The sequence below is a fragment of the Castor canadensis genome, chromosome X (genome assembly GCF_047511655.1).
Source record: "Castor canadensis chromosome X, mCasCan1.hap1v2, whole genome shotgun sequence".
Classification (NCBI taxonomy): domain Eukaryota; kingdom Metazoa; phylum Chordata; class Mammalia; order Rodentia; family Castoridae; genus Castor; species Castor canadensis.
This window is the reverse complement of record NC_133405.1, coordinates 88,343,958-88,368,833: the sequence shown is the minus strand read 5'-3', so window position 1 is coordinate 88,368,833 and position 24,876 is coordinate 88,343,958. Positions and strand designations below refer to the sequence as shown.

The following is a 24,876-nucleotide window of genomic DNA, read 5'->3' as shown; positions in this document are numbered from 1 at the left end:
AAATGCCATGATATTCTTTCTGCCCTTCATTTTGAACAAGCCTCAGACCTTCAGTCACCTAGTTTTCACCTAGGGAGATTAGTATGGTTGTTCATGAGGATTTTATGAGTGCATATGTGGAAAGCACTTAGAATAATTGTGCCACATAATAATCCTAGTAAATACTAATAAGTAGTGTCCCCTGCCCTTCCTTTAGGCAAATCCTATACTCTCAGAGCTTCAGTTTTCTTGTCTATAAATAGAAGACCCAGATGATGACATAATGGTTTTGAAAGTGCTCTATGGAATAACAAGTTCAGTTAGTATGTGAAGAACTGCCATAGTAGAAAAGGAAGAGGGAAGCTACTAAATGAAGATTTTACCTATTCAATGCTCTTTACTGCCACCTCAGCATTCAGTGAGAACATACCTAACAGGCAAGTGGAGGTGTTTAAAGGCCATGAGTCAATGGTATATTGTCAGAAAATGAGTCCAGTTTCCACCTCCCAAAAGTAGAGTGGCCAAGAGAGGCAGCACATCATTGTTCACAACTCCATCAACAGATGGCAAGTGTTTCTTTGTAATTGTTCCTATTTCAAGAAGGTGTTGAGGCTCAGTGCTGCCCTCACTTCCCTCAGCTGCTTCCCAAAAGAGGAAAGGAAATGGCACCAGCACAGGAGGCTGACTCTCTCTCTCCCACATACACCTGATTCACAAGATGGGAGGGAACACAACAATTCACTTAAGAAAGTAGGAGCATCAATTCTCCAGATCCCAATAACCAGATCTTATAGTCTCATTTTATCACATACAAGGTCCTTTCTGGTTTGCACCTTGTAACAGCACAAGGAGTCTAGAAAGGGGTAGATAGTGGGGTAGGGAGGTTCATCATTCCCATTTTCTTTCAGTGATACTGGGGTTTGAACACAGGGCTTTGCAGTTGGCTAGGCCAACACTCTACCACCTGAGCCACATCTCCAGCCCTCATCATTCCCATCTTATAAAAGGGGTAGAAAAATTACTTATCACAGCTCTCACTGCTTCATGGCAATGGAAAGAACAATGGATTAAGAGCCAGAAGACAAACTTCTGGGAAATGTGCTTTATAATCTCTAAGTTCTATACATCTGGGATTTTAAGAGACTGTCTTATCAGGGCCAGGCCTAGAACTCAAGTTTCCCATTCTCCAGGCCAGAATTCTTGATGTTTGTTATGGTTTGAATATGAAATGCCCCCTGCCCCAGATTCGTTTGTTGAATGCTTTGGTTCCCAGCTTGTGGCTCTATTTAGGTGAAAATGTGCTAAAAACTTCAGGAGGTGGGACCCAGGTCACTGGGGACATGCTTTTGAAGGTTATAACTGATCCCCAGTCCCTTCCTCTCTGTTTCCTGTCTGCCAGAGGAATGAACAACCTCCTCCTTTACATGCTTCTGCCACAATGATGTTCTGCCTCACCACAGGCCCAGAATCAACAGAGCCAAGAACTATGAACTGAAACCTCTGAAGCCCTGAGCCAAAATAAATCCTTCATCCCTTACATTGTTTATGTCAAGTATTTTGTCACAGAATGTAAAAATAACTAACACAATGCCTTATCATACTAATAATGGAGAAAGGTATAGCAAATAAAGAACGAAAGAAGGTTATCCCCTAGGAATAACTGCACCTTATATTTAAATAGAACTTAATAGCTTCCTTAATATTGTGGCCTTTTATTGCATATAAACCTCATGGCAACCTTGTAAGGAAACAGGAACCTAAAATTTTAACTACCCACCCACGTACATCTTTATCCGTTTTTCCTGCTGCATTTTTTCTCTTTAGCTCTTTGAACTCATGTACTACAATTTCATTTAATTGTTTCCTTAACATTTATCTTGCCTACTAGAATGTCTCTTCCATAAGGACAAGATTTGTGTCTGTTTTGTTCAGTGCCTAGAACAGTGCCTCCTACATAACTGGTACTCAGTAATATTACTTTGAATGAATAAAAGCATGATGGTTGCATGTGTGGGAGAAGGGAGAAAGAAAGCCTCATTTTGTATATGAATAAAGTGGTATCCAAAAAGTTTAATTTTCTGAAGAAGGCCTTCTAAGCCCTGCCCCTCTCCACTCACCTAACTACCTGCCTCCTTTAGTGGCATCTCACCTGGGTCAAAGGAAACATCCCCTATAAATTCCTCTCTCTTTCTGGGGCCAGCTCTAGGCTCAGTGGCTACAGGTGACCTAGGGTTCACCCCTTCATCAGCTCACTCATTCCACAAATATTTACAGAATGTCTGCTAGTATTTAGAAGGCATTCTGCCAGACCTTGTTGCCTTTACATACCTGAAGACAAGTGTCTCACAAACATTCAAAGGGCTGTTACCAGTCCTAGGCCTGACTCAGAGTCCCATAAATTAGGTACAGATACTCACCCCAGAAATCAAACAGAAAGTAATGGTGGAAAGTCGGGAAAGTAATTTAGTGAATTTAGCCATATTGGAAAGGCAGAAATCAAACATTTGAGGTTCATCTTTTTGGGTACTAACATGAGCTCCTAGATTATATAGGGAAGGGACAGAGGTAGTCAAGAATTATGCATATTTCATCAGTCTTGTTTAAATTGTGATCTGGATGACAATTATCTCAGGACTGGTCAGGCAAGGCCTTGTCTGATAAAAAATATCATTGCCTGGGGGGAGGAGATGGAGATTTGACTCTTGTCACTAGATGTTTTATCTATCAAACCGGTTGTTCCTGGAAGCCAATGTGACTACAGAAGAGAATGACTCAGAGCAAAGGACACAGAAAATAGAAGCAGACGTGCCTGGCACAAAAAAATGTCAGCTAGGTAAATGTAATCTATTATTCTCAAGACTTAGTGCATTCATATTATTATTATCAGTGTCCTTCACCTCTGAAATGAAGAACAGGCAAATATCCACTTATGACAACTGGGGATATATATATATATATATATATATATATATATATAGAGAGAGAGAGAGAGAGAGAGAGAGAGAGAGAGAGAGAGATCTGTATGTCTGTATATCTATATACCAAAGTGGTACTATGAAGTTCCATAGCTTTCTCATTCTGGCTCTGGAGGTAGTATGGGAAAGACACTTCACCTCTTCCAGCCTTAGTTTCCCTAACTTTAAAGTAGGAAGAGTATTGTCAATGGAATTACCTGAATTCATTTGGGTGAAAATACACTGAAAATGCAAAATGTCAAACAAATGTGAAGGATTATTATTATAATAAAATAGTAAAGTCTAACACTAATTGAGCTCTTTCTATGCAAAAGACACTATACCAAGTGCTTTCAATAGATTGTTATTTTATTCTCACAATAACAGTACCAATCACCAGGTATTGTTATTCTAATTTCATAGAAAAGGTGTGATGGTTAATATCATGTGTCGATTTGACTAAGCCATGGTGCCCAGATATTTGGTCAAATGTTATTGTGGCTACTTCTGTGAAGGTGCTTTTCTGGATAATATTTACATTTAAATAAGTTTTTATTTTTTTAAATCCTTTATGGTGCTGGGACTTGAAGCTAGAGCTCCAACATGTGTTCTATCATTCAGCTATACCCCCAGCCTGAGATTTACATTTAAATGGATGAACTTTAAGTAAAACAGATTACTCTCCATAATGTGGGTGGACCTCATCCAATCAGTTGAAGGATGGTATATCAGTTGAAGGTCTTACTGAATCAAAAACTGACCTCCCCTGAACAAGAAAGAATTCTCTGGCCAATGCTCTTTTAACCCAAACTGCAACTCATCACTGGGTGTCTAGCCTCATAGTCTACCCTGGAGAGTTTGTACTGGTACTTGCAACATCACAATTATATTTATTCTTGAAATTGAGAGACAGAGAGAGAGATCCCTGTTGATTCTGTTTTCATGAAGAAGCCTGGCTAATAAGAAAACTGAAACTTAAAAAGGTTAAATCACTTGCCCAAAATTACATAGCCAGTCAGTGGCAGAGTCAGAAATTCCCACTCCAATATTGTTTTTTCCTGTAGTAAACTTCTCTCAATCAGTCCAGTAGTAAGTCCCATTGATTTCATTTTCAAAATGGATGTCAATCTGCCCTCTTCTATCCAACCCCACTAACAGTAAACTGTTCTGCAGCAGTATCTCTTTTTTTTTTTTTTTATAAATGCAATACAATTTTTTTTCTTTTATTATTCATATGTGCATACAAGGCTTGGTTCATTTCTCCCCCCTGCCCCCACCCCCTCCCTTACCACCCACTCCACCCCCTCCCGCTCCCCCACTCTATACCCAGCAGAAACTATTTTGCCCTTATCTCTAATTTTGTTGTAGAGAGAGTATAAGCAATAATAGGAAGGAACAAGGGGTTTTGCTGGTTGAGATAAGGATAGCTATACAGGGCATTGACTCACATTGATTTCCTGTGCGTGGGTGTTACCTTCTAGGTTAATTCTTTTTGATCTAACCTTTTCTCTAGTTCCTGGTCCCCTTTTCCTATTGGCCTCAGTTGCTTTAAGGTATCTGCTTTAGTTTCTCTGCATTAAGGGCAACGAATGCTAGCTAGTTTTTTAGGTGTCTTACCTATCCTCACCCCTCCCTTGTGTGCTCTCGCTTTTATCATGTGCTCATAGTCCAATCCCATTGTTGTGTTTGCCCTTGATCTAATGTCCACATATGAGGGAGAACATACGATTTTTGGTCTTTTGAGCCAGGCTAACCTCACTCAGAATGATGTTCTCCAATTCCATCCATTTACCAGCGAATGATAACATTTCGTTCTTCTTCATGGCTGCATAAAATTCCATTGTGTATAGATACCACATTTTCTTAATCCATTCGTCAGTGGTGGGGCATCTTGGCTGTTTCCATAACTTGGCTATTGTGAATAGTGCTGCAATAAACATGGATGTGCAAGTGCCTCTGGAGTAACAGTCTTTTGGGTATATCCCCAAGAGTGGTATTGCTGGATCAAATGGTAGATCGATGTCCAGCTTTTTAAGTAGCCTCCAAATTTTTTTCCAGAGTGGTTGTACTAGTTTACATTCCCACCAACAGTGTAAGAGGGTTCCTTTTTCCCCGCATCCTCGCCAACACCTGTTGTTGGTGGTGTTGCTGATGATGGCTATTCTAACAGGGGTGAGGTGGAATCTTAGTGTGGTTTTAATTTGCATTTCCTTTATTGCTAGAGATGGTGAGCATTTTTTCATGTGTTTTCTGGCCATTTGAATTTCTTCTTTTGAGAAAGTTCTGTTTAGTTCACATGCCCATTTCTTTATTGGTTCATTAGTTTTGGGAGAATTTAGTTTTTTAAGTTCCCTGTATATTCTGGTTATCAGTCCTTTGTCTGATGTATAATTGGCAAATATTTTCTCCCACTCTGTGGGTGTTCTCTTCAGTTTAGAGACCATTTCTTTTGATGAACAGAAGCTTTTTAGTTTTATGAGGTCCCATTTATCTATGCTATCTCTTAGTTGCTGTGCTGCTGGGGTTTCATTGAGAAAGTTCTTACCTATACCTACTAACTCCAGAGTATTTCCTACTCTTTCTTGTATCAACTTAAGAGTTTGGGGTCTGATATTAAGATCCTTGATCCATTTTGAGTTAATCTTGGTATAGGGTGATATACATGGATCTAGTTTCAGTTTTTTGCAGATGCAGCAGTATCTCACTTGAACTCCCCATCCCTACTTTCACCCTCTTCAATCAATTCAGCCTTCAAAAGTCATCTTCTCAGATCACAAAGTAGGCCCCATCATTCCACTACTTCAAACATTTTCTACTGTATTTAAAATAAATATCACTTGGTATATGCCCAGTACTCCCATGTACACTGTGAGCATGTTAACTCATTTAATCTGCACAAAAATACTTTGGACAGTACCAAGGCACAGAAAGATTAGGTAACATAGCTAAGAAGTGATGGAGTCAGAATTTGAACCCAGGCGGTCTGTTTCCAGAGCCTGTGCTATTGACCACTTAATCACACTTCCTTTAGTATAGTACATGAACACCTTCCTGGGCTTACAAGGTCCTGTGTGAGATGGCTGCTTCCTGACTCTTCCATCTTAGTCTTGCCACTCATATCCATCCCTCATCAATCACACTGGCTTTCTTTCTATTCCTTAAGCATGCCAAGTGATTTCAACCTAAAGGCCTTTGCATATGTTCTTTCCGCTGCCTCCATCAACTCATAAACCTGTCTTGTTATTTTTCTTGCAATCTGTGTCAAGATCTTCCCCCCTTAAAAAAAAAAAAAAAAAAAAAATATATATATATATATATATATATATCTCTCCCTACACAGCTGACTCAGCATAAATATCACTTTCCTGGTATGTCACAAAGGCCCTTTGACAGGCTATCTCCTCATGGCAATTGGACCTCTTAGAGATAGTTGAATGTATTACTCTTCCCCGTTGTCTGGTTTCCATTCCATTACTTAGCAGCTTAATTATTTACAGAACTAGTCATGTCCTAAAACAAAAACAAAACGAAAAAACAGTTTTTTTGTTGCTGTGACAAAAACCTGAGAGAAATAATTTAGAAGAAAGACTGATTTTGGCCCATGGTTTTAGTCCATGGTCACTTGGCTGTAATCCCTGGTCCACGGTAAGGCAGAACATCATGCCAGGGAGCATGTGGCAGAGCAAAGCTGTTCACCTCATGGTGGCCAGGAAGCAGAGAGAGAATACTATGGTAGAGGGCTTTCTCCTTCTTCTTGGTTTATTCCATCTGGGACCCCAGCCTATGCATTGGTACCACCCACATTCAGAGCAGGTCAATCATCTCTTGGAATGCCCTCACAGACACACCCAGGAGTACGCTTTGCTAATCTCCTATGCACTTCTCAATTCAATCAAGTTGAAGGTATGAATTAAATTCCTCTTAGATCTCTTAGCATTCAAAGAGGACTGTTATGTCTGGTAGTTTAAGTTTGAATTCAGGGCAATGTGAAAGATCTTACCCTGCCCATCCAAGTGTGTGTCCCCCCTGGCCTGTCAGAAATAATAATTGCTCTCCATATAGGTTCAGAGCAGCAGTTTACACAGTCCTTTGTTGTCTATGTCTACTACTCATGTGATTCTCACAGTAGACTAAGAAGACAAGTAAGGCTATGTGACAGTTTTAATACATCAACATGTTGGCCCAAAGGGTACCTGGAAATTTACTAAAACATTACTCTGGGTTTGTCTGTGAGAGTTTCTAGCTATGATTAACATTTAAATCACAATGTAATGCCCTCATATTATTAATGTATGCTAATTAAAAAATAAAAGTAATTTTTTAAAGACCCATATTGTAGGTGCTAATGTGAGGACTGAGTGAAATAATACTCAGTATAACTGCCACATAACTGATGAGCTTCCTTTCCTTTGGCCCTGCTGACTTTACCTCACTGAAGAAGGTATGGTCAACTGGGAATTCAGATCTATGGGTTTGTTTTTGTTACTGAGTAGCTGTATGGTCTCGTGTGAAGCACCCTTCCTCTATGAGCCTCTGTGTTCACAATCTATAAAATCAGTAATATTTGAACATGCTGTGTGGAGGGTAGGGAGAATCAGGGTGGGCAAAACTCCTTTTCCAAAATCTTACACAACAACTCAACAGTTAAAGTAAATGCCCAGGTGCTCTGGATAAGTCAGAGATGAGAGATCCAGATTTGTGTTCTGCCCCTTCCCTGATCTTCCTAAGATACTGCCATGGTAGCCTTGTAGCTCTAAGGCAGGAATCTGCAAATCTTTTCTGTAAAGAGCAAACTAGTAAAATTTTTAGACATTGTGAGCCATATTATTTCTGTTATAAGGATTCAACTCTACCTAAGTAGCCATAGATACGTGAATTAATGGGCGAGGCTATTTTCCAATAAAACTTTATTATTGACTCTGAAATTTGAGTTTCATATAATTTCATACAGTTATATCATCAAATATTTTTTTCTTTTGGCTGTACTGGGGTTTGAACTCAGGGCTTTGGCTTGCTAAATGGGTGCTCTACTACTTGAGCCACTCCTCCAGCCCTTTGTGTTCTGGTTATTTTTGAGATAGTGTCTTGCTTTTGGGCCAGGCTGACCTAGAACCATGATCTTCCCGATGTCAGCCTCCTGCATAGGTGGGATGACAGGCACAAACCACTGCACCCAGTTATTGGTTGAGATAGGGTTTCAAGAATTTCTTGCTGGGGCTGACTCTGAACCACTATCCTGACAATCTCAGACTCCAAGGTAGCTAAGATTATAGGCATGTGTTACTGTACCCAGCTACCAAATATTCTTATTTTTTATTTTTCCCCTGAACCATTTAAAACTGTAAAGACCATTTTTGGCTTATGAGCTAAATTTGGTTCACAGGCTGTAGTTTGCTGACTCCCAATCTAAGGTGTTTGACAATATAATCCCCAAGGTCATCCAACTTGAACAGTACAGCTGAAGCAACCTAGAAACAACATGAGCACTGAAACTACAGTTCTGCCCTGAAAGTTCTGGAAAGTAGGTAACAAAGTGGTTTGGGTCTGCTTAAGGTTAGGATACCTCAAAGAGAAGAAGCCTCAAATTTTGCTCCTATTTTCTACTTTCTCAGAATAAGCACCATTTTCAAATGCCAATATTTCATCATCTACTCTCAGAATTTCAACTATCACAATGCCTGCCAATACCCTCTGAGCTTAATTTCTAGATCACCAACTCCCTATTCAATGTGTATAATGCAAAACTGCCCAAGCATCTCAGATTCACCAAAGCTCAGACTGTACTAGTCATCTCCCTACTCTACCCCTCCCCCACATGATGCTCACTGCTCCATTTTGCATTCCTTATCTCAGTAAAGGATGTTACCATCCACTTGATCTCACAAGAAGATTGTCACTGGAAGCATAGGAGCACTAGGGTATGTTAAGTCTTGATTGATCTTTAACTAGATTGATGGCAGCATCTTTATTATTAGCAACATTTATCAGGTTTTGGTTCACAGTCTAAAGGTGAGTTCAAACCCTTGATTCTGTGTTTCTGCATTGGCAGACATACAGGTGGACTAAGTTGATAATGACTGCAGGTTGTCTCCTACCAGCCAATTCTTCCTTTCTTTCTTTACATCAGAAACTCCATCCACAATTTTAGGTATAAATATTGTCACCCAGTTTAAATTATAGCATTCTCTAGCTTCCCTTGCAGATGGGAGCAGACATGACTCAGGTCTTCAATGAGATGTAAGTGGAAGTATTAAGTAGGACTTCTGGGAAATTTTCCTAAAAGAAGGGGTTGAGTTCTTTCTTCTTTTACCCTTCCAAAATGTGAATGCTAATAAGTTTGTTGGGCTTCACCACTCTTCATGGATTACAAAGAATGGAAGGTAAGGATGATGGAGCAGAGAAGTCTCTAAACACTTCCTGAAGCTGCCATACTAGACCAGGCATGCTTATCTCCAGACTTGTGTGAAATTCATAGCAGAACTGAATCAACTGTGAGTGAGACTTAAGTTAGCCATTTCATCTTGCCTATGCAGACTGCCACAAACTCAAATTTTGTGGCTCTTATAAATTTCATGTGGGACTTAGCATGGAATTAATTCACAATTCTATATTCTTTTCCAAAACAGTAACATAATGAGAATGAGGCAATGGGAGCTGGAGAATCCTGAGGGCAGGCACTGAAAGAGTGCACTATCTACAGAGAATTTTTAAAAGACTAAAAGTCAAAGTGTTTTTTACTATCACCATGCACCAGCATTGTAAACAATGTCAGTAACAAAACACTTCTCCCTAAAAAAAATGCTTGGTTGGTCAGTTCAAAACAAAAAACTTTTAATATATAAAGTTTCAAATTAAACATCTTTTATTACTTACCCTTTAATCAACTTTGTACTCTAAATGGATGTTAAGGTCATAGAACTCCCAGTTATACACTTTTGGCCCCTAACACAAACAGAATTAACTACGTGTGTTCATTTAGTTCATTCACTTTTCAAAGGTTCAGAATCATTCAAGGTAGCTCTGGGTGAGTTTTGTATCTGAAATACCTTTGAAACTATATGTTTCAGCATTTAAATGGAAGGTTTTAAGTAAACTATGATATCACTATGATTATAAAAACAAAAAAAAACCATGACAATCCTGTCATTCTATGTGACCAACTAGAGATTTTGTTTGTGCTTAAAATCTAAACCAGCAAGATAGTGCCAACTTCAAGATACAATATTTTTGTTCATTTAGTGCATATCTTAGTTCATGCATGAGATAAATCTCTGGACTCGAATTTTTTTAAAATACAAATTATTTGTTCTTTAATTGTTTGAAAAGTAAAGACCAAGTCAAGAAACTGAAGAACAGTATTGATAATTACATGATTATCACTTAATATAATTTTGTCATTTAGAGGAGAGTATTAAAAATTTATTCATTCCAGATATCATACATGCTAGGTACACCACATGTCTAATGTACTAATAATATATTTAATCTTCTTAGAATCCCAGAAAGCAGGAAGATAATTGACTGGTAATATATATAGAACCAACCTTCAATTAGCCTCACCAGCAGCCAGGAGTCTAAAACAGATCATTCAGTCATAGATTTTTATATTATATGCATGCATATATATATATGCATATATATATATATGCTCTTTCTAGTGTAACTCTTCGTCATTTTAGGGTCCAAATAGGTGATTACAAGAGAGAAAGACAGACCATCTACAAATAATACTGGGTACAACCCGTTATCATATATATCACCTCTACCATTATCACAGTGATTCAAGCCACCAACACCTCTAACCTGGACTATTCTAAGAGCCTCCTTACAGATATTGTGCTTGCCCCACCACAATCTATTCTCCTGCTAAAATTTAAGTCACAGAATGTTCCTCATTTGTTCACAACCTTCCAGTGTCTCCCCATCTCAGTCACATTAATTGCCCTATAATATATTGGTCTATTTTCTTTCTGATTTCATCTACCATTTTTCCATTTACTAATTCTTTATCCCAGTACATTATTCCTTAAACAAACAACTTGTGTGTTCTTTCTGCATGTTCCTTATTCCTAGAAACATTTTCTAAACATACACGTGGGGCTTATTCCTTCATTTCCTTTACATCTCTGCTCCAATTTCTCTTAACCATAGAGGCTTTGATTGATCTATCTAATATATTATCCTACTCCTTGTTTCTCTCTGCTCTCTTAACATTTTTTTCCTTAGTGTTTAGCACATCTTGACATATTACATATATTCATTTGTGTGACTGTTTAGTGACCCCATTCTCTAGAATGTAAGCTCCCTGAGAGTGAGGAATTTGGTTTTGTTCACTACTATCTCCTTGGCAAATAGATCAATGAAATTCAGAGAAGATACCCTATATATTTAAGATAAATCAATGCCTCAATATTATCTATAAGATAAGGCACTTCATCCCCATTTAATGGATGCTAACTTAGAGGGTGAAAGAAGTTTGGAAATGGGCAAGAATTTCAGAACTGAAAAGTATAAAAACCAGGCTCCAAACCTCAGACTTCTGACTCTGAAAACATTCTTTCCACTTCCTGCACACTTTCTTATTCCCGTATAAACTAGTATTACAGGTAAAAACTATGAGCAAACATGGAAAAATTCATCATCCAATGTGAACTCATAGTTTAATATCCTGTATCTACTGAAATAGCTTTTATTCTGTAAAATCTTGAACACTGTTTTATGTTCAAAGACCATGAGTTACATGGTAACACTTGAAATAAGTTACAACTGTCAAATTTTCTAAAAAGAAATCTTACTGTAATGAAAAGCACAATTCATACTTCAGGTGGCTTCCAAATGAAAGAACATTATAAAATGGTAGCTAGATATATACTCTCTATTTTTTCCATAAGCCACTAGGTAATTTTTATCCAACATTTACTCCTAGGAATCAGAATCTCAGGCCTAGAAATAATGCTGGTGATCATTAATAGCCCCATTTACAGGTGAGAAATCTTAGGCCCACAAGATTCTTATCAAGTAGTTAATAGCAGAGGCAAGACTAAAGGTTTCCTGCCTCCTCAGCTAAAATAGAGTTTATTATTTCTGTCTCCAGAATTCTGATAAGTGGCAAAATAAATGCTTTCATCATATAATATTCTCTGCTTTGTTCCCCTAAAATAATAAAATGAAATTTTCTCCATCAAATAATCTTTAATTATATAGTCTCTTCTCTCACACACACAATTGGCAAAATTTCAAATTTCTTCATTAATTTAATCTGTTGTCAGTATAGCTGGAAGAAGAGGGAAATCTCATCCAGAACCACTTGCCAGAAACAGCAGGATTGGCATAAAGGTTATCAGGCAAATGTAATGGCATTTGTTCATTCTGAAGAAGAATCTTTCCCCAATATCATGACTCTTTGTTCTTTTCGGCCTCTCTCAGCACCATTTGAACAGATGATTTTGTGAAGGACAGTGAGAGTCAGAAGACTTCGGTGCTAGACTTGGATTTGTCCCAAAGAGTTTGTGGCCTTGAGCAAGTCTCTCCCACTCTCTGGGTCTCAGCTGTCTTGGTTGGATCACAACACTCTAAGGTCTTTACTTGATCTTAGAACCTTTTCTGGTTCTATAAACATTTGATATAAGCCTTAATTGGACCGTAGGAAAGGACAGAGGTCTGCAAATTTAAAAAAAGGATCTCTTGAAGCCCTTGTATTTAGGCATATAAACTGGATACCTTTAATAAGTACTGAAATAGACAGTAAGATAAACCCTAAGAAGGGGAAGAGGGTAGATCCTTTGAATACAGTCCTAGCTCACACCAGATTCTATTCCCTTCTAGAATGAAATATCAATTTTTGCCCAATCGCTTCAGACTACTTTGCTTCAGCTGCAGGTTGTGAGTGGCAATGCAAAAGTGTGGGCTTAAGTTGCTATCAGCCCTTGCTGACCCAACCCAACTGCTCTCCCCATGGCTCTCTTGTTCATGTCTCCCAACTGAAACAAAGTCATTGTGGCCTCCCACTACCTAGAGTCCCTGACCAGGCTCAAGCTACCCTTGTCTGAGTCAGAAAAGCATCAAGATGCAGGCACTACTTCCTCTCTGCAAAGGGAAGTCATTTCAAGGTCTCCAGGTAGAAAAGGGAAGGGAGCACCAAAGCATGAAATGAACTGTTGGAGGATGATACTGAATACACACACACACACACACACACACACACAGTCCTTGAGGAGGGGCATCTTGTAGCTGAATGTGATCTTGATCCATTTCCAGGAAGGGGGTTTCTAAAGCTGTCTCTCCTTGACAAAGCCCTAAATCTGGAGGATGACCCCAGCCCAGGCAAGCAAGGGTTGCAGGGCTCCCCCAGGGGAGCTCTCTGGCCATCATGAACAGAGTCTGGTTAGAGGCAAGGGTACACACATACTAGTTATAGAGACATGCAGTTCTTCCATATGTCTCCCTTCATAATCCTTGGCTTTGTGATTGCTCCCTACAACCCATGCAAGCTTGTCTGTATCCTGTGAGCTTCACTACTCTCAGAGAGCCCCTCTGCTAGCCCCCTGCTTCTCTACCCTCCCAAGTGACCCCTGGGACACTCCTGGAAGCCTCATCTAGCCCCGACCTCCATCCCATCCCAATCTCGGAAAGCGGCAGGAATGCGGCTACGGATGGGAGGGGGCTTTCCTGGACAGGCAGGATAGAAGGAACTCCTAAAATGGCCACAGGAAGCTCCCTGGTATCTCAAGGACGGCGGCGAGGGCTGTGGGCAGAGGCAAGGGGGTTGTCTGCATGGAGAATAGACTGGAGGTGGGGCTGGGGGTACTAGGGTCAAGCAGGGGAAGCCAGGGCTACGTGCACTCACCATTCCTGATCCGCCCCTAATCCACTGCATGTTGCCCGCGGAAGTCCAGCTTCTCTGAGGCCCGGTGGCTGGCGCGGGTTTTCACAGGCTAACTAGGAGGGCAGGACTGGAGCAAAAGAGAGCCCCAGCGCCCCCTCCGACTCCCCTCCTCCACAGCCTTACAGCCCAATCCCCTACAGCTCAATCCCCTCCGCCCCAGACCAGACCTCCCTTCAGTTAGGTTGTTCCAAGCCAGCCAACAGGCTCTACCTCTCCGCCTGCTGCTCCCCGGGGGGGTTGGCAGCTAGAAGCCAAGACTGAGGGGGAGGGGTCCCAATGGGCTGCTTTTGTCCCCCTCCAAGGCTTCAGAACTGGAGTGGGGGTGGGGGGTGTTGCAGGCAGAATGGGGAAGAATAATCTCCGCCTGGGAGAAGGCAGCTGCTGCCTCTCTGCTTGCCTCCCCGCTGTGCTGGAGTTAGATGCTGTTTATTGTAGGGCTTCCCAATTATGTAGAATCAGCAGAAAGTCCTCTCCAAAGTTGCAAAAGATAGTAGGCAAGTCTCTGAATAATAAGATCCAGCCCCAGGAAACCTTGCCATAATTCTCATTCCTCCCTCCTCCACGCCTTCCCTCCTTTGCATACTTCCCTGTGGTCATCTCTCTTAGTGTGTACTCTCATAGAACTTTTAGCTGCATTTCTTTGATTTATCAGAACAACACTGTGGTAGCATTACTATCTCCATTTTACAGATAAATAGAGGTGTAGAAGAAGGACGGGACTTGAATAAGGTCATATAAAAAAGATAAAGCTTCAAATTTACCCTTTACAACTTTCCAAACTTCTTTCTTTCTCTGTCTCTCATTCTCTCTCTCTCTCTCTCTCTCTCTCTCTCTCTCTCTCTCTCTCTCTCTCTCTCTCTTTCTCTCTCTCTCTCTCTCACACACACACACACACACACACACACACCACTACAGGCTTCTCCCTTATACCCTCTTGGATATGAAAGGTAGCTTGATGATGGATGCATTTTCCATTTGCTTGTTTTGCTGAGAATGAGGCAACTGTACATCAGCAAAACAGGCAAATGGAGAAACCACCCACCTCTTCATGATACCCCCAACTCTGGGCAGTGAAACCCAGGCTGGCACCTTTGCATCTGCTGAGAATTGATGTTGTCAGTCCCGTTCACACCTGTTATTATTCCATGTCATCCTCACAATGATTCTATAAGGAGGACACAACAGGGAGTGTTAATTACCCATCCCACCCCCTCTTAGGGACATGAATACTGAAAGTTGAAAATAACTGCTCGAAGTAGCAGAGAAAAACAAGAATCCAGGGCTTCTGCAAGCCAGGCAGGAATAGAATGGTGAAAACAGAGGTTGCAACTGAAGCAAGAGGAAATTACAGTATGATAGCAGAAAGAAGTTCCTGAACATTATTGGCATGAAGGCATTACTGGCATGGTACACGCACACCCCTATTGTCCTCTACCTCTTAGCAAACCCTCCTCACTCCATCCTAGCCACTGTTTTGGCCAGACACAGCTAGCCAAAGCTTGGAGCCTTGATGAGCTCCCAGTCATGAGAGGTATACAAGCAGTAGCTGAATGGCCCTTTGGTGTGGAATTCCTGAATCAAACAGGAGCTTCCTCCCAAGTTTGGTAGTCAAAGCATCTATGATTCTACAATGTCTCCTCACTTTCCCACCTCTGGGACTTCATTCATGCAAAGCTTCTTGGATGCACCTCCCAACCAACCTTGCCAACCAACCCATTCAGACAATCATTACTCTAAGATCTGGCACTCGTCACCTCACCCTTAGGATGATTTCTAGGAATACTTCCAGGCCCTAGTTTTATCATCTTTCATGGTAACTCCTGTTGCACTCCTACTTAACATTATCAATTGAAAAGGATCTTTTTTATTTCCTGGTTATTACAGACTGAACTGTGCCCCCTCATTCATTTGTTGAAGTCTTAGCCCCCAGTGCCTCAGAATGTGGTTACATTTGGATATAGGATCTTTAAAGAGGTAATTAGGTTAAAATAAGACCCTCAAAGGGTTCTACCCATTAGACTATACACTAAGCTGAAGTTGATAACCATTCTTGTATCTCCCATCCTCTGGCTCTTCTATTCCTGCATAGCTACAGGAATTATTATCTGAAAATTTACTGAAAGAGGCTGCTGTTAACCAAAAGAAAGACAAAGAAAGGCCTTGGAATCATTTCAAGTTAAAGGAGACTAAAACATAGGACAATATACCTACTCATTCATAAATTCAATAAACACATGTGCCTACTATGTGTCAGCCAGTGTGTTAAGCACTGGTACTATAGCAGTAAACATGATGGACACATTTCATGCATCCATTGCTATTCAAGGTAAATAAATACACTAGCATAGATGGTGATTAGTGTTGGCAATAATGGCGCCGAAGTCTAGCTTGAATTCTCCTTCTGCCCCAACCTGCAATCAGCATGAACCATAAGATCCTAACCAATCAGATCATGCTGAGTCTCACTGAGGGTATTTAAGCACCTGCCCTTCTCTCTCTCTCTCTCTCTCTCTCTCTCTCTCTCTCACCCAGCAATAAAGAATCTCTTGGCCAGATCACTCCTCTCCACGTGGTCACTTTGGGGCCTACAATTAGTGCTATGAAAGAAAGTAAAGGAATAGAGAATACCTGTGGAGGAGGGAAGAGAGAGTTTAGTTAAGGAAGGCTTTTACAAGAAGATGGATTTAAGATGAGACCTAAAGGCTTAAAGTGAGCCAGCCAGGTAAAAGGTAAGGGGAAAGTATTTCAGGCACAGAAAACAAAAATTACAGAAGTGCAAAGGATTTAACAGGCTTGTAGTATCCAAAGGAAGTGGAAACACAATGAGGCTGAAACCAAAATAGAAAAAGGAGAGTGGTAGGAGACAAATTTGGCAGAATCTAGGTCATGAAAAGCTTTGAAGACCATAGCAAAAGATTTTAGGTATATTCTAACAACAGGAAGCGGGAGAAGTGTTAAGCAGGAGAATTAGTTTATCTGATTTGCATTTCTAAAAGACCACAAACTGTTGGGTGGTAAACAGACTGAAAGAATGACAGGGGAAGAAGCTATGGAAGAAATCCAGGGGAGAGGTGATAGTGACTTGGACTGGAAGGGCAATGAATATGATGGACAGAGGTAAAAATATTTGAAATATATTTTAGAGGTAGAAACAAGAGAGCTTGTGATAGATTAGATATTTTGAAGTTTTGGACTTGAACAACTGGGTATCAAGATTTTTTCAAAGCTCCCCAGATGATTCTAATGTGCAACTAAGTAAGGTTGACAGCTACTGTCTTATAAAGTGAAAAAACAAACAGAATAGGGACATGTAGTAGAGTTCACAAGAAGTATTGAGTGCCTAATTGAGGCTTGTTGTAAAGCAAAGTAAATTAGCACAGCAAAGGGACTTTTTTCCAGTCTATTTTACTAGATGTGCCAAGCAAATGCAATGAGGAAAGAAATGGACAATACAGTTGTAAGCATTTGCAAAGGAATGACCATAATGGTGGACCAGAAAATTCAAGCTACATAGAAGGGAAAAGAGGACATTAGAAGGGATGTTGAGTAATGGGGTAGGGTCAGTGGAATGGCAGGGTAAATGAATTGGCAATCTTGATGACATGGGAGAACTATCAATGAGGTAACCAAAGTGAGCTGAAAGAACATGACACAGTGGTCAAAGAGGAGATGCTTGAAATCAAAATTCTGAAGGAAATCCATTTGGTTACTAATTATGACAAAATGTGGTGGGTTACCACAGGAGTTTCTAGCTAAGTGAAGAAAAAGGTTGTTGAAGATGAAACCTGGGTTGAATACGCAGTCCTATAGGAATATGCATTCCTATAGGAATGCTAAGGTCAGGAAGACAGGAGAAAGGATGAAAACAAGTGATAATCCAGGGGCTAGATTCTTCAACGAATGAGGAAGAATGTCCAAAGAGATGGTCTGTCATCCAAAGATTATGTACCAAACACCTACTGTGTGCCCAGTTCATTGTAGGTGCTGGGGTTACAGCAATGAACAAGACAGACACTCTATTCTCAAGGAGTTTATATTTTAATGGAGGTATTTAGACATTGAACGCAAAACCAAAAATAATCATAGGTACTGAAAAACTATCATGCAAATGATAAACAGAATAATTTAAAGGGGGATGTAGCTCAGTGGTAGAGTGCTTGTCTAGCATGAGCAAGCCCCTGGGGTTCAATCTCTAGAACTATAATAAAAAAGTGATTGGGGAAGGAGACATTGCTTTACCTAAGTGGCCTCTCTGAGAAGGTGACATTTGAGTTGACACTGGAAATATGAGAAGAAACCAGTCATTTACAGGTATGGGGAAAGAATATTTCAAATAGGAAGGAACACAAAGGCAAAGGCCCAGATATGGAAATGAGTCTGACATGTGCAAGGGACAGGAGAAGACAAACTGGCCAAGTATAGTGAAGTATAAGTCAATCGTGGGAAATGATTTCAGAGATTCAGGTGGGGCCAGAACACCAGGTGATGAAAGCAAAACGAAGGGATAATAGATGGCAGAGACAAATAGCATGTGCTTCTAAGGAGTCAGGTTTGTGAAGGCAAGAAGGAAGAGGGGATAATGGGAACACTGTAAGTATAGTTCCTAAAAAAACAAAAAAGCTAACACAGAAAATAATTAAAAGCAAGATGTTAGTGCAATGGGGAAAGTGTATATAGGTACACATATAATTTTAGACTTTTAGAAGAAAAATCCAGCTGTGGATAGATTGTCATAGTCATCTAGTCTCTTGTTACTACTCAAAGTGTAGGCCTCGGGTCAGCACCACCCATCATCAGGAAGCTTATAAGAAATGCAGAATCCCTGACCATCCCATACCTACTGACTCAGCATTAATATTTTCACAAGATCCCCAATGATTCACATACACATAAAAGAAAAGCTCCATTCTAGAACAAACTCCTGTCACTATATCGGAGCCATTCCAAATTAAATTAAGGAATATCTTTATCCATATTTGGAAGTATAATACACAGAAATGTTGAGGAGAGCCAGGGTTCTCAATTTGGGGAAGATTTACTGGGCATATGGGTTCCCATCTTGGTGGGAACATCAGCAAGGTAGTCATTCCACTGAGAACACAATTCCTCATTCCCAAGTAGCCCAAGCAGAAACTTGACCTTGCAGTCTAGTTCCTCCCCCTAAGTTTCTCAAGAAGCTCCCTAACCATGTAGACATGAGCAAGTGAAGAGACCCAGTGAACAGATGCAAGTTCTTGAAGCAGCTCCAAGCAGCTAAGAAAAGAGCAGGGAAAATGGTCAAGCTTGTCTTTCTTCAGGCAACAGTAGGCACAGGATTAAGAGGCTGCTCATTAGGCTGCTGCAGAAAGAGGCACCCTGGAGTGGCTTCCAGCAGTCCCTCCCAGGTCTCTTCAATTTGATCACAGGACCAGCCAGATGAAATACCTGTTCTTTCCACCAAGGTAGGAACCCATTCGTCATTCTTCTCTAAACTTTCCATGGGCTCTCTACTCTCAAGTTTGTATAAATGAAGTGATTTCAAGTTCATCTTCTCCTAGCACCTATCCCTTTCCTTTTACCCCCCTCTTCTCTTTCTCCCATGCCATACCTTCAGCCTTGGCATGAATGACTTTGCTCTCCAGCCCACTATTCATTTTCAGAACAAACGTAGGAGCTGGAATAAACTAATGAATATTTTAAACTAGATAAGCAGATTTAACTCCCATCCAGACAGGTGTTGGTTAAATCACTTGGGTGGATGCAGGATCTAAAAAGCCCCCACACATTTATCTGCTCAAAGACTCCCTGATAAGCTGAGCACAAATATTAATATACACTGTTATGAAGACCCATCAATGAAGTCATCCAAGTAGAATCTGGAAAAGTACCTGACAGATATACTATAGAATGAATCCTCTATTAATGGAAGGCTGTGCTAGAGAACCACAGAAAAAAGTCAGTAAGCCAATGTAAAAAAAAGCCCTGGACTAGGAGTCAGGTGACCCCTAAATTACTGTGTAACCTGTGATAAGCCACTCAGTCTCTTCATCTGTCAAATGGTGTGGTTAGTCTCTCAATCCTTTTTTGACCTGTGCTTTTCTTCAATGTGGAGAAAGTCCTACAGAGTTCTTGTCCCAGAAGACGTGGGAGGCTGAGTGGAAGGAGCTCTGGGTCCCACTTAAACTAGAGTGGTTGTCCTTTTATTAATTTTATACATTAAGCTTCCAGGTAAGGTTTTGATTGAACAAAGAGTACCTGTTGCTAAAAGTAAACAAGCAAAATGCTAGACTATATCACAGGCTATAAACAGAAAGTCTGAACAATCCCATTCTATTTGCCCACCACAGTGTTTTAAAAGTTTGTTGGATGTTGGTGTTTTTTAATAAAGGTATTTCATATAAAAGTCTGAACTTCCATTTTCTCTTGAAACAATGGAAGGTCTAGAATCCCTAGGCTAGTATTCCAACCTTGCAATAATAAGCTGGAGCTAGGCAGCAGTTACATTCTTTCCTGCTCAGCCTCTACAGGCATCTGAATGATGACCCCTGCCCTCCAGAGTTCTCAGACCTTTGGATTCTTTAATCTTTCACAGTTCTAGGAGACCTAACCCATAAATGGGTTGCTTTAGAAATGGCTGTGGCCATGCATGGAGAATGTGGTCTATGTAGAATACTGTTTGTTAAACTGTAGTGTTCTGTTTAACATGAAGATTCTGATTCAATAGGTTTGGGATGAGGCCTGAGGCTCTGTATTTCTAACAGACTCCCAAGTGCAGTGGATGCTGCTGGTCCGTGAACCACACTTAGAGAAGTGAGACACCAGAATAAAAAAGAAATAAGGAAGCAAGAGCTCTGGCCCTTAGCTCCAGTTTTCACTGACCCTCACTACTGTATGGGGAGAAATCCCTAAACTTTCTGTTTAGTGTGACTTCTAAGCTCTTCTCCAGAGAGGTGGTTGGGAGACAAGAAGAGAATCCTGGAGCCAGATGAGTACTTGCATAGGCAATGCCAGCACCATCTATTTAGTGGAGTTGAGACTTCTTTCAGGGAACCCAGCACCCTGTCTGACCTAAGATGGCTTGGATCACCTCTCAGTTTCTAGGTGCTGACTCCTGAGCTCCAAGAGAAGCTTTTTTTGTTGTTGGCAAAAGTGCTGAGTCAGGATAGAAGAGAGAAGAGATGGAAGGAAAGGAGGAGAAAAAAGAAGAGAAAGATCAAAAGAAGGAAGAATAGGAAAAGGATGAAAGAGGAAGTACAGAAGGAAGGAGACTACTTGATGGTGGATGAGGAGGAAGGAGAAGAGAAAAAAAGGGGGAAGGAGGGAGGAGAATGACAAGCAGGAAGGAGGGTGAAGAGACATCAGAGGGCCAGGGAAGTAACTTAGTGGCAGAAGCCCTTGTCCAGTATGTGCAAAGTTCTAGGTTTGATCCATACAGCAAAAAAAGAAAGAAAGAAAAAGACGAAGGCGGAGGCTTTCTTTCCTACAGGTTCCTTCCTTGATAGACCCCTCTGTCCTTTTTGAGTCCTTCCTCATAGCAAGATCATAAGGTCTCTTTCCAGCTCTAAAATTCTTTGATCCTCTGAATTCTATGGCAACCAGATGAGCTGGCTGTAACTAGCCTGTCTCTTCTTCCTCACTGGTCACACAGCAGGAGTCACCCACCAATGCCTATGATTTTTCTTCCTGGTATGTTAGATACACAGAGATCACAAGGCTGCTGTGGAAGCCCTACTAGGGGAGGAGTAAATTGGAAGAGAGAAGGCATTTGGGATGATGGGTGAACTGGAAAGGAGGAAAGAAATTATGTTGCCTCCATCTTATTTTTTGCTGACTTCAAATCCATTTTCTCACTGCAGGGAGAGTTATATTCCTAAAGCACTGCTTGATCCAGACCCTCCCCCTGATCACTTTTAACAACTCCCCATTGTCTATAACTCCTTCACAAGATATGAACAAGTATCTACAGCCTGGCCCTAACTCCTCTTGTAATTAATCTTTAGTTTCTTTACATAATCACATTTTCCAGCTCATATACTTTTTAAAAATATCATCTCAGAATTTCTTTTTCCCCTCCTCTGGTTGTCTATGTTCTAAGGGGAATATAGTAAGTCAAGCAAGGTTCCAACTTTTACCACTCTAAAATGCCTCCATCTCTCTCCATGACTCTCTTGATGTCTGACATTCCACAATTAGTGGACATCCTTTGGGGATACAGTCATTTTGGAGGTCTCTGAAAAATGTGAATTACCTTGAAAGGGGGTATACACCCAAAGGCAGTGATTTTCAAAAGGATGTTTACAAACTTTTAGTGAATGTTGAATGGTGAAGAAGACTAATTTGAGTGGCAGAAGCAAGTTAAGTCCTGACCAGCTTTTTTGTTTTTAACAGAAAAGAAAATGTCAGACTACACGGCAATAGTAAGGGTATTATTTCATGAAATGTCTGTTTCAATTTTTTGTTATTTGTGGTATAAAATACATTTTTAACATGGATCCCAGTCGGCACTGTTTGCAATATTCTATCCTCACAGCAAGATAAATACTTGAGCTACTAATTTTACCTCTCTGGGTCTGTTTCCTCATCTGAAAAATAGGAAAAATTATAGTATCTATATCAAAAAGTTGCTGAATAAACAAGGGGATACACGTAAAGCCCTTAGCATAATGTGTGACACATGATAATGATTAGCCATGGAGTGAAGGTACACATAGGGTTGAGAGGATTTCAGAAAGGACTCCTAAAGGTGGTGAAATATCTTGGTAGAACTGACACAGACTACATGTTCTAGGTGGAAGGAATAGTCAGCAAGGCCTTAAGGGTAGAGTGTACCTGATGACTCTGAAGAAGAGTGAGGAGGCCTGTGTGACTGGAGTGGAGGGAGCACTGGAGACCATAATAGGTGATGAGATCACAGAGGTAATGGAAACCAAATCATTCAGGGTCTTAGAGATCATTGTGAGGATTAGACTTTCATTCTTACTGGGATGAGAATCAACTGAAAGATTGTGAGCAGAAGAGTAACATGTGACATGGTTTGAATTTAGCTTATTACACTACTGGTAGCTGTATAGAGAACTGACTGTAGGAGATTAAGGGCTGAAACAGAGCATTGAGGAGGATACAGAATAGTGTAGTACTTCCAGTGAAAGAAAGATCATTGTGGTCTAAACCAGGATGATAGCAGAAAAGGTGATGAGAAGCAACTGATTCTGAATATATCTGAAAGTAGAACCAATAAGACTTCCTGATGTGGAATGTGAGAGAAAATGAGTCACTGGAAATTTTGATCTTAGCATCTGGAAGGAAGTACCTGGAACATAGCTTTTAACTAAGGTAAGGAATAGTGCAGGAGAAGCAGATCTGAATTTTTAACAGCAGTTCAGTTTGAGACATAGTAAGTTTGATATGCCTATCAAGGCAAGATGTTAGATAGTCAGATACATGTATCAAAGGAGAGGGCCAGATAGGAGTCATAAATGTTATTTAGGCTAGATCACCAAAGAAGGAAGTACAAATGAAGAAGCAGTCCAGTGACAAAGCTGTGGAGCCTTCCAACATTCAGAAATTGGAGAGATGAGAAGAAAATAGAAAGTAGCAAAGAAGTCTGAGTAAGAGCAATCATTGAATTAGGAGTAAATGTGGGGTCCTGAAAGTCAAGAAATAAAGAGTTTCAAGTATGAGAAAGTGGTCAATATTTTCAAGTACTCCCAAGAGGATTTTTTTCACAGTTAAGAAGGAGGCATGCTGATTCAGTGGTGGTTTATGTTCTCAGGGAAGAGAGGGAGAGTTTTCTCCCTTAACTTAAACTTCCTGAGTGGCATATTCAGAGACGGTGTGATGTCAAGATTCTGGCTTGAGAGGCACAAGGACCTGACCTGTATTGGCCAGCAATCCTGTGTATTAAAACCTTCAGGTAACAATCTAAGTATAAAAGCCTCAAATAACAACCTGAAACTTTTAATACAGAGAGCATAGCAGATGGAGCAATGAGCCACACTAGAGACACTGGCATACTGATCACAGATGTAGCAGGAGTGGCTCCTCATAAGGTATAGTCAGAAACATTATAGAAAGGTCTTCCTCCCCAAGTATATGTTCCCTATTCTAATATCATGCACTAGGTTTTCTTATTTATTCAGTAAAAACTTATGTGTGAGCCACAGTTTTTAAATTTTCAATAACACTATGAGGTAGATTCTATAATTATCCTATTTTTACAGATGAAGAACCTGAGGGAGGGGAAAGCTAAGTACCTTGCTTAATTGTATACCATTAGTAAGAGGCAGAGTCAAAGTTACAATTTTGTTTGTGCTCTTAATCTCTTTAGCCAGCACTAGCCAACTATGGGGTGGGCCAAATCCTGCCTGTGGCCTGTTTCTGTACAGTTTTATACATTTCTATAGGGCTGTTACAAAAAGAAAAGAAAAATATACAATATAGACCTAATGTGTCCCACAAACCTTGAAATATTTACTGTCTGATCCTTCACTGAGAAAGTTTAGTGGCCCCTGCCCAACATTATAAAATGGGAAAGATAATACCTTGAATTTCATTATGGTTATTTCAAATGATATAATATGTATAAAGCATATGATAAGTGCTCAAAAAACAGCAGAACTTTCTTATGATTAATTTTATACTCTTGGGCTAGGGATGTGACTCAATGGCAAAGTACTTGCCTAACATGTGCAAGGCCCTAAGTTCAATCCCCAGCAACTCCCCTCCACACACACCATATTATATTTCTGCCATCAGCTCTCTGCTTCCTGTGCTCAGCCACAAAGAAATTCCTTCTACATTTAACTCATTCCAAGACCCCATTTTCCCTTCAAACTTTGCTGAAAACTTACCATAAATAATCAAGCTAGACAGCAATGCCAATCATTATTTGTTGAACACACATATTTAAAAAATAAGTTAGTAGTACTTTCAGTGCAAGTAAGTTCTATGTAAGAAGGTCCTATTTTCTTTTTTTAATTCAGGGCTTCACTCTTGCTAGGCAGGCATTCTACAGCTTGGGCCATTGCTCCAACCCTTTTTGCTCTGGTTACTTTTGAGATCTGGTTTCACTTTTTGCTT

The 24,876-nt window shown here is 40.3% G+C and overlaps 1 protein-coding gene across 6 annotated transcripts in view; it reads right to left on the bottom strand.

The window, feature by feature from the left end:
- The window catches only part of Arhgef9 (Cdc42 guanine nucleotide exchange factor 9), a 354,155-nt gene that overhangs the window by 157,730 nt on the left and 171,549 nt on the right, over positions 1–24,876 (bottom strand). Inside the window, exon 1 of one of the 6 annotated variants that reach the window (XM_074062556.1) lies at positions 13,780–13,935. The exons of the other annotated variants lie outside the window; for them this stretch is intronic. Within the exon in view, the coding sequence (XP_073918657.1) occupies positions 13,780–13,809 (30 nt within the window). The 5' untranslated portion in view covers positions 13,810–13,935. Of the gene's footprint in view, positions 1–13,779; positions 13,936–24,876 lie in introns of those variants that run through there. 6 annotated transcript variants of the gene reach the window in all.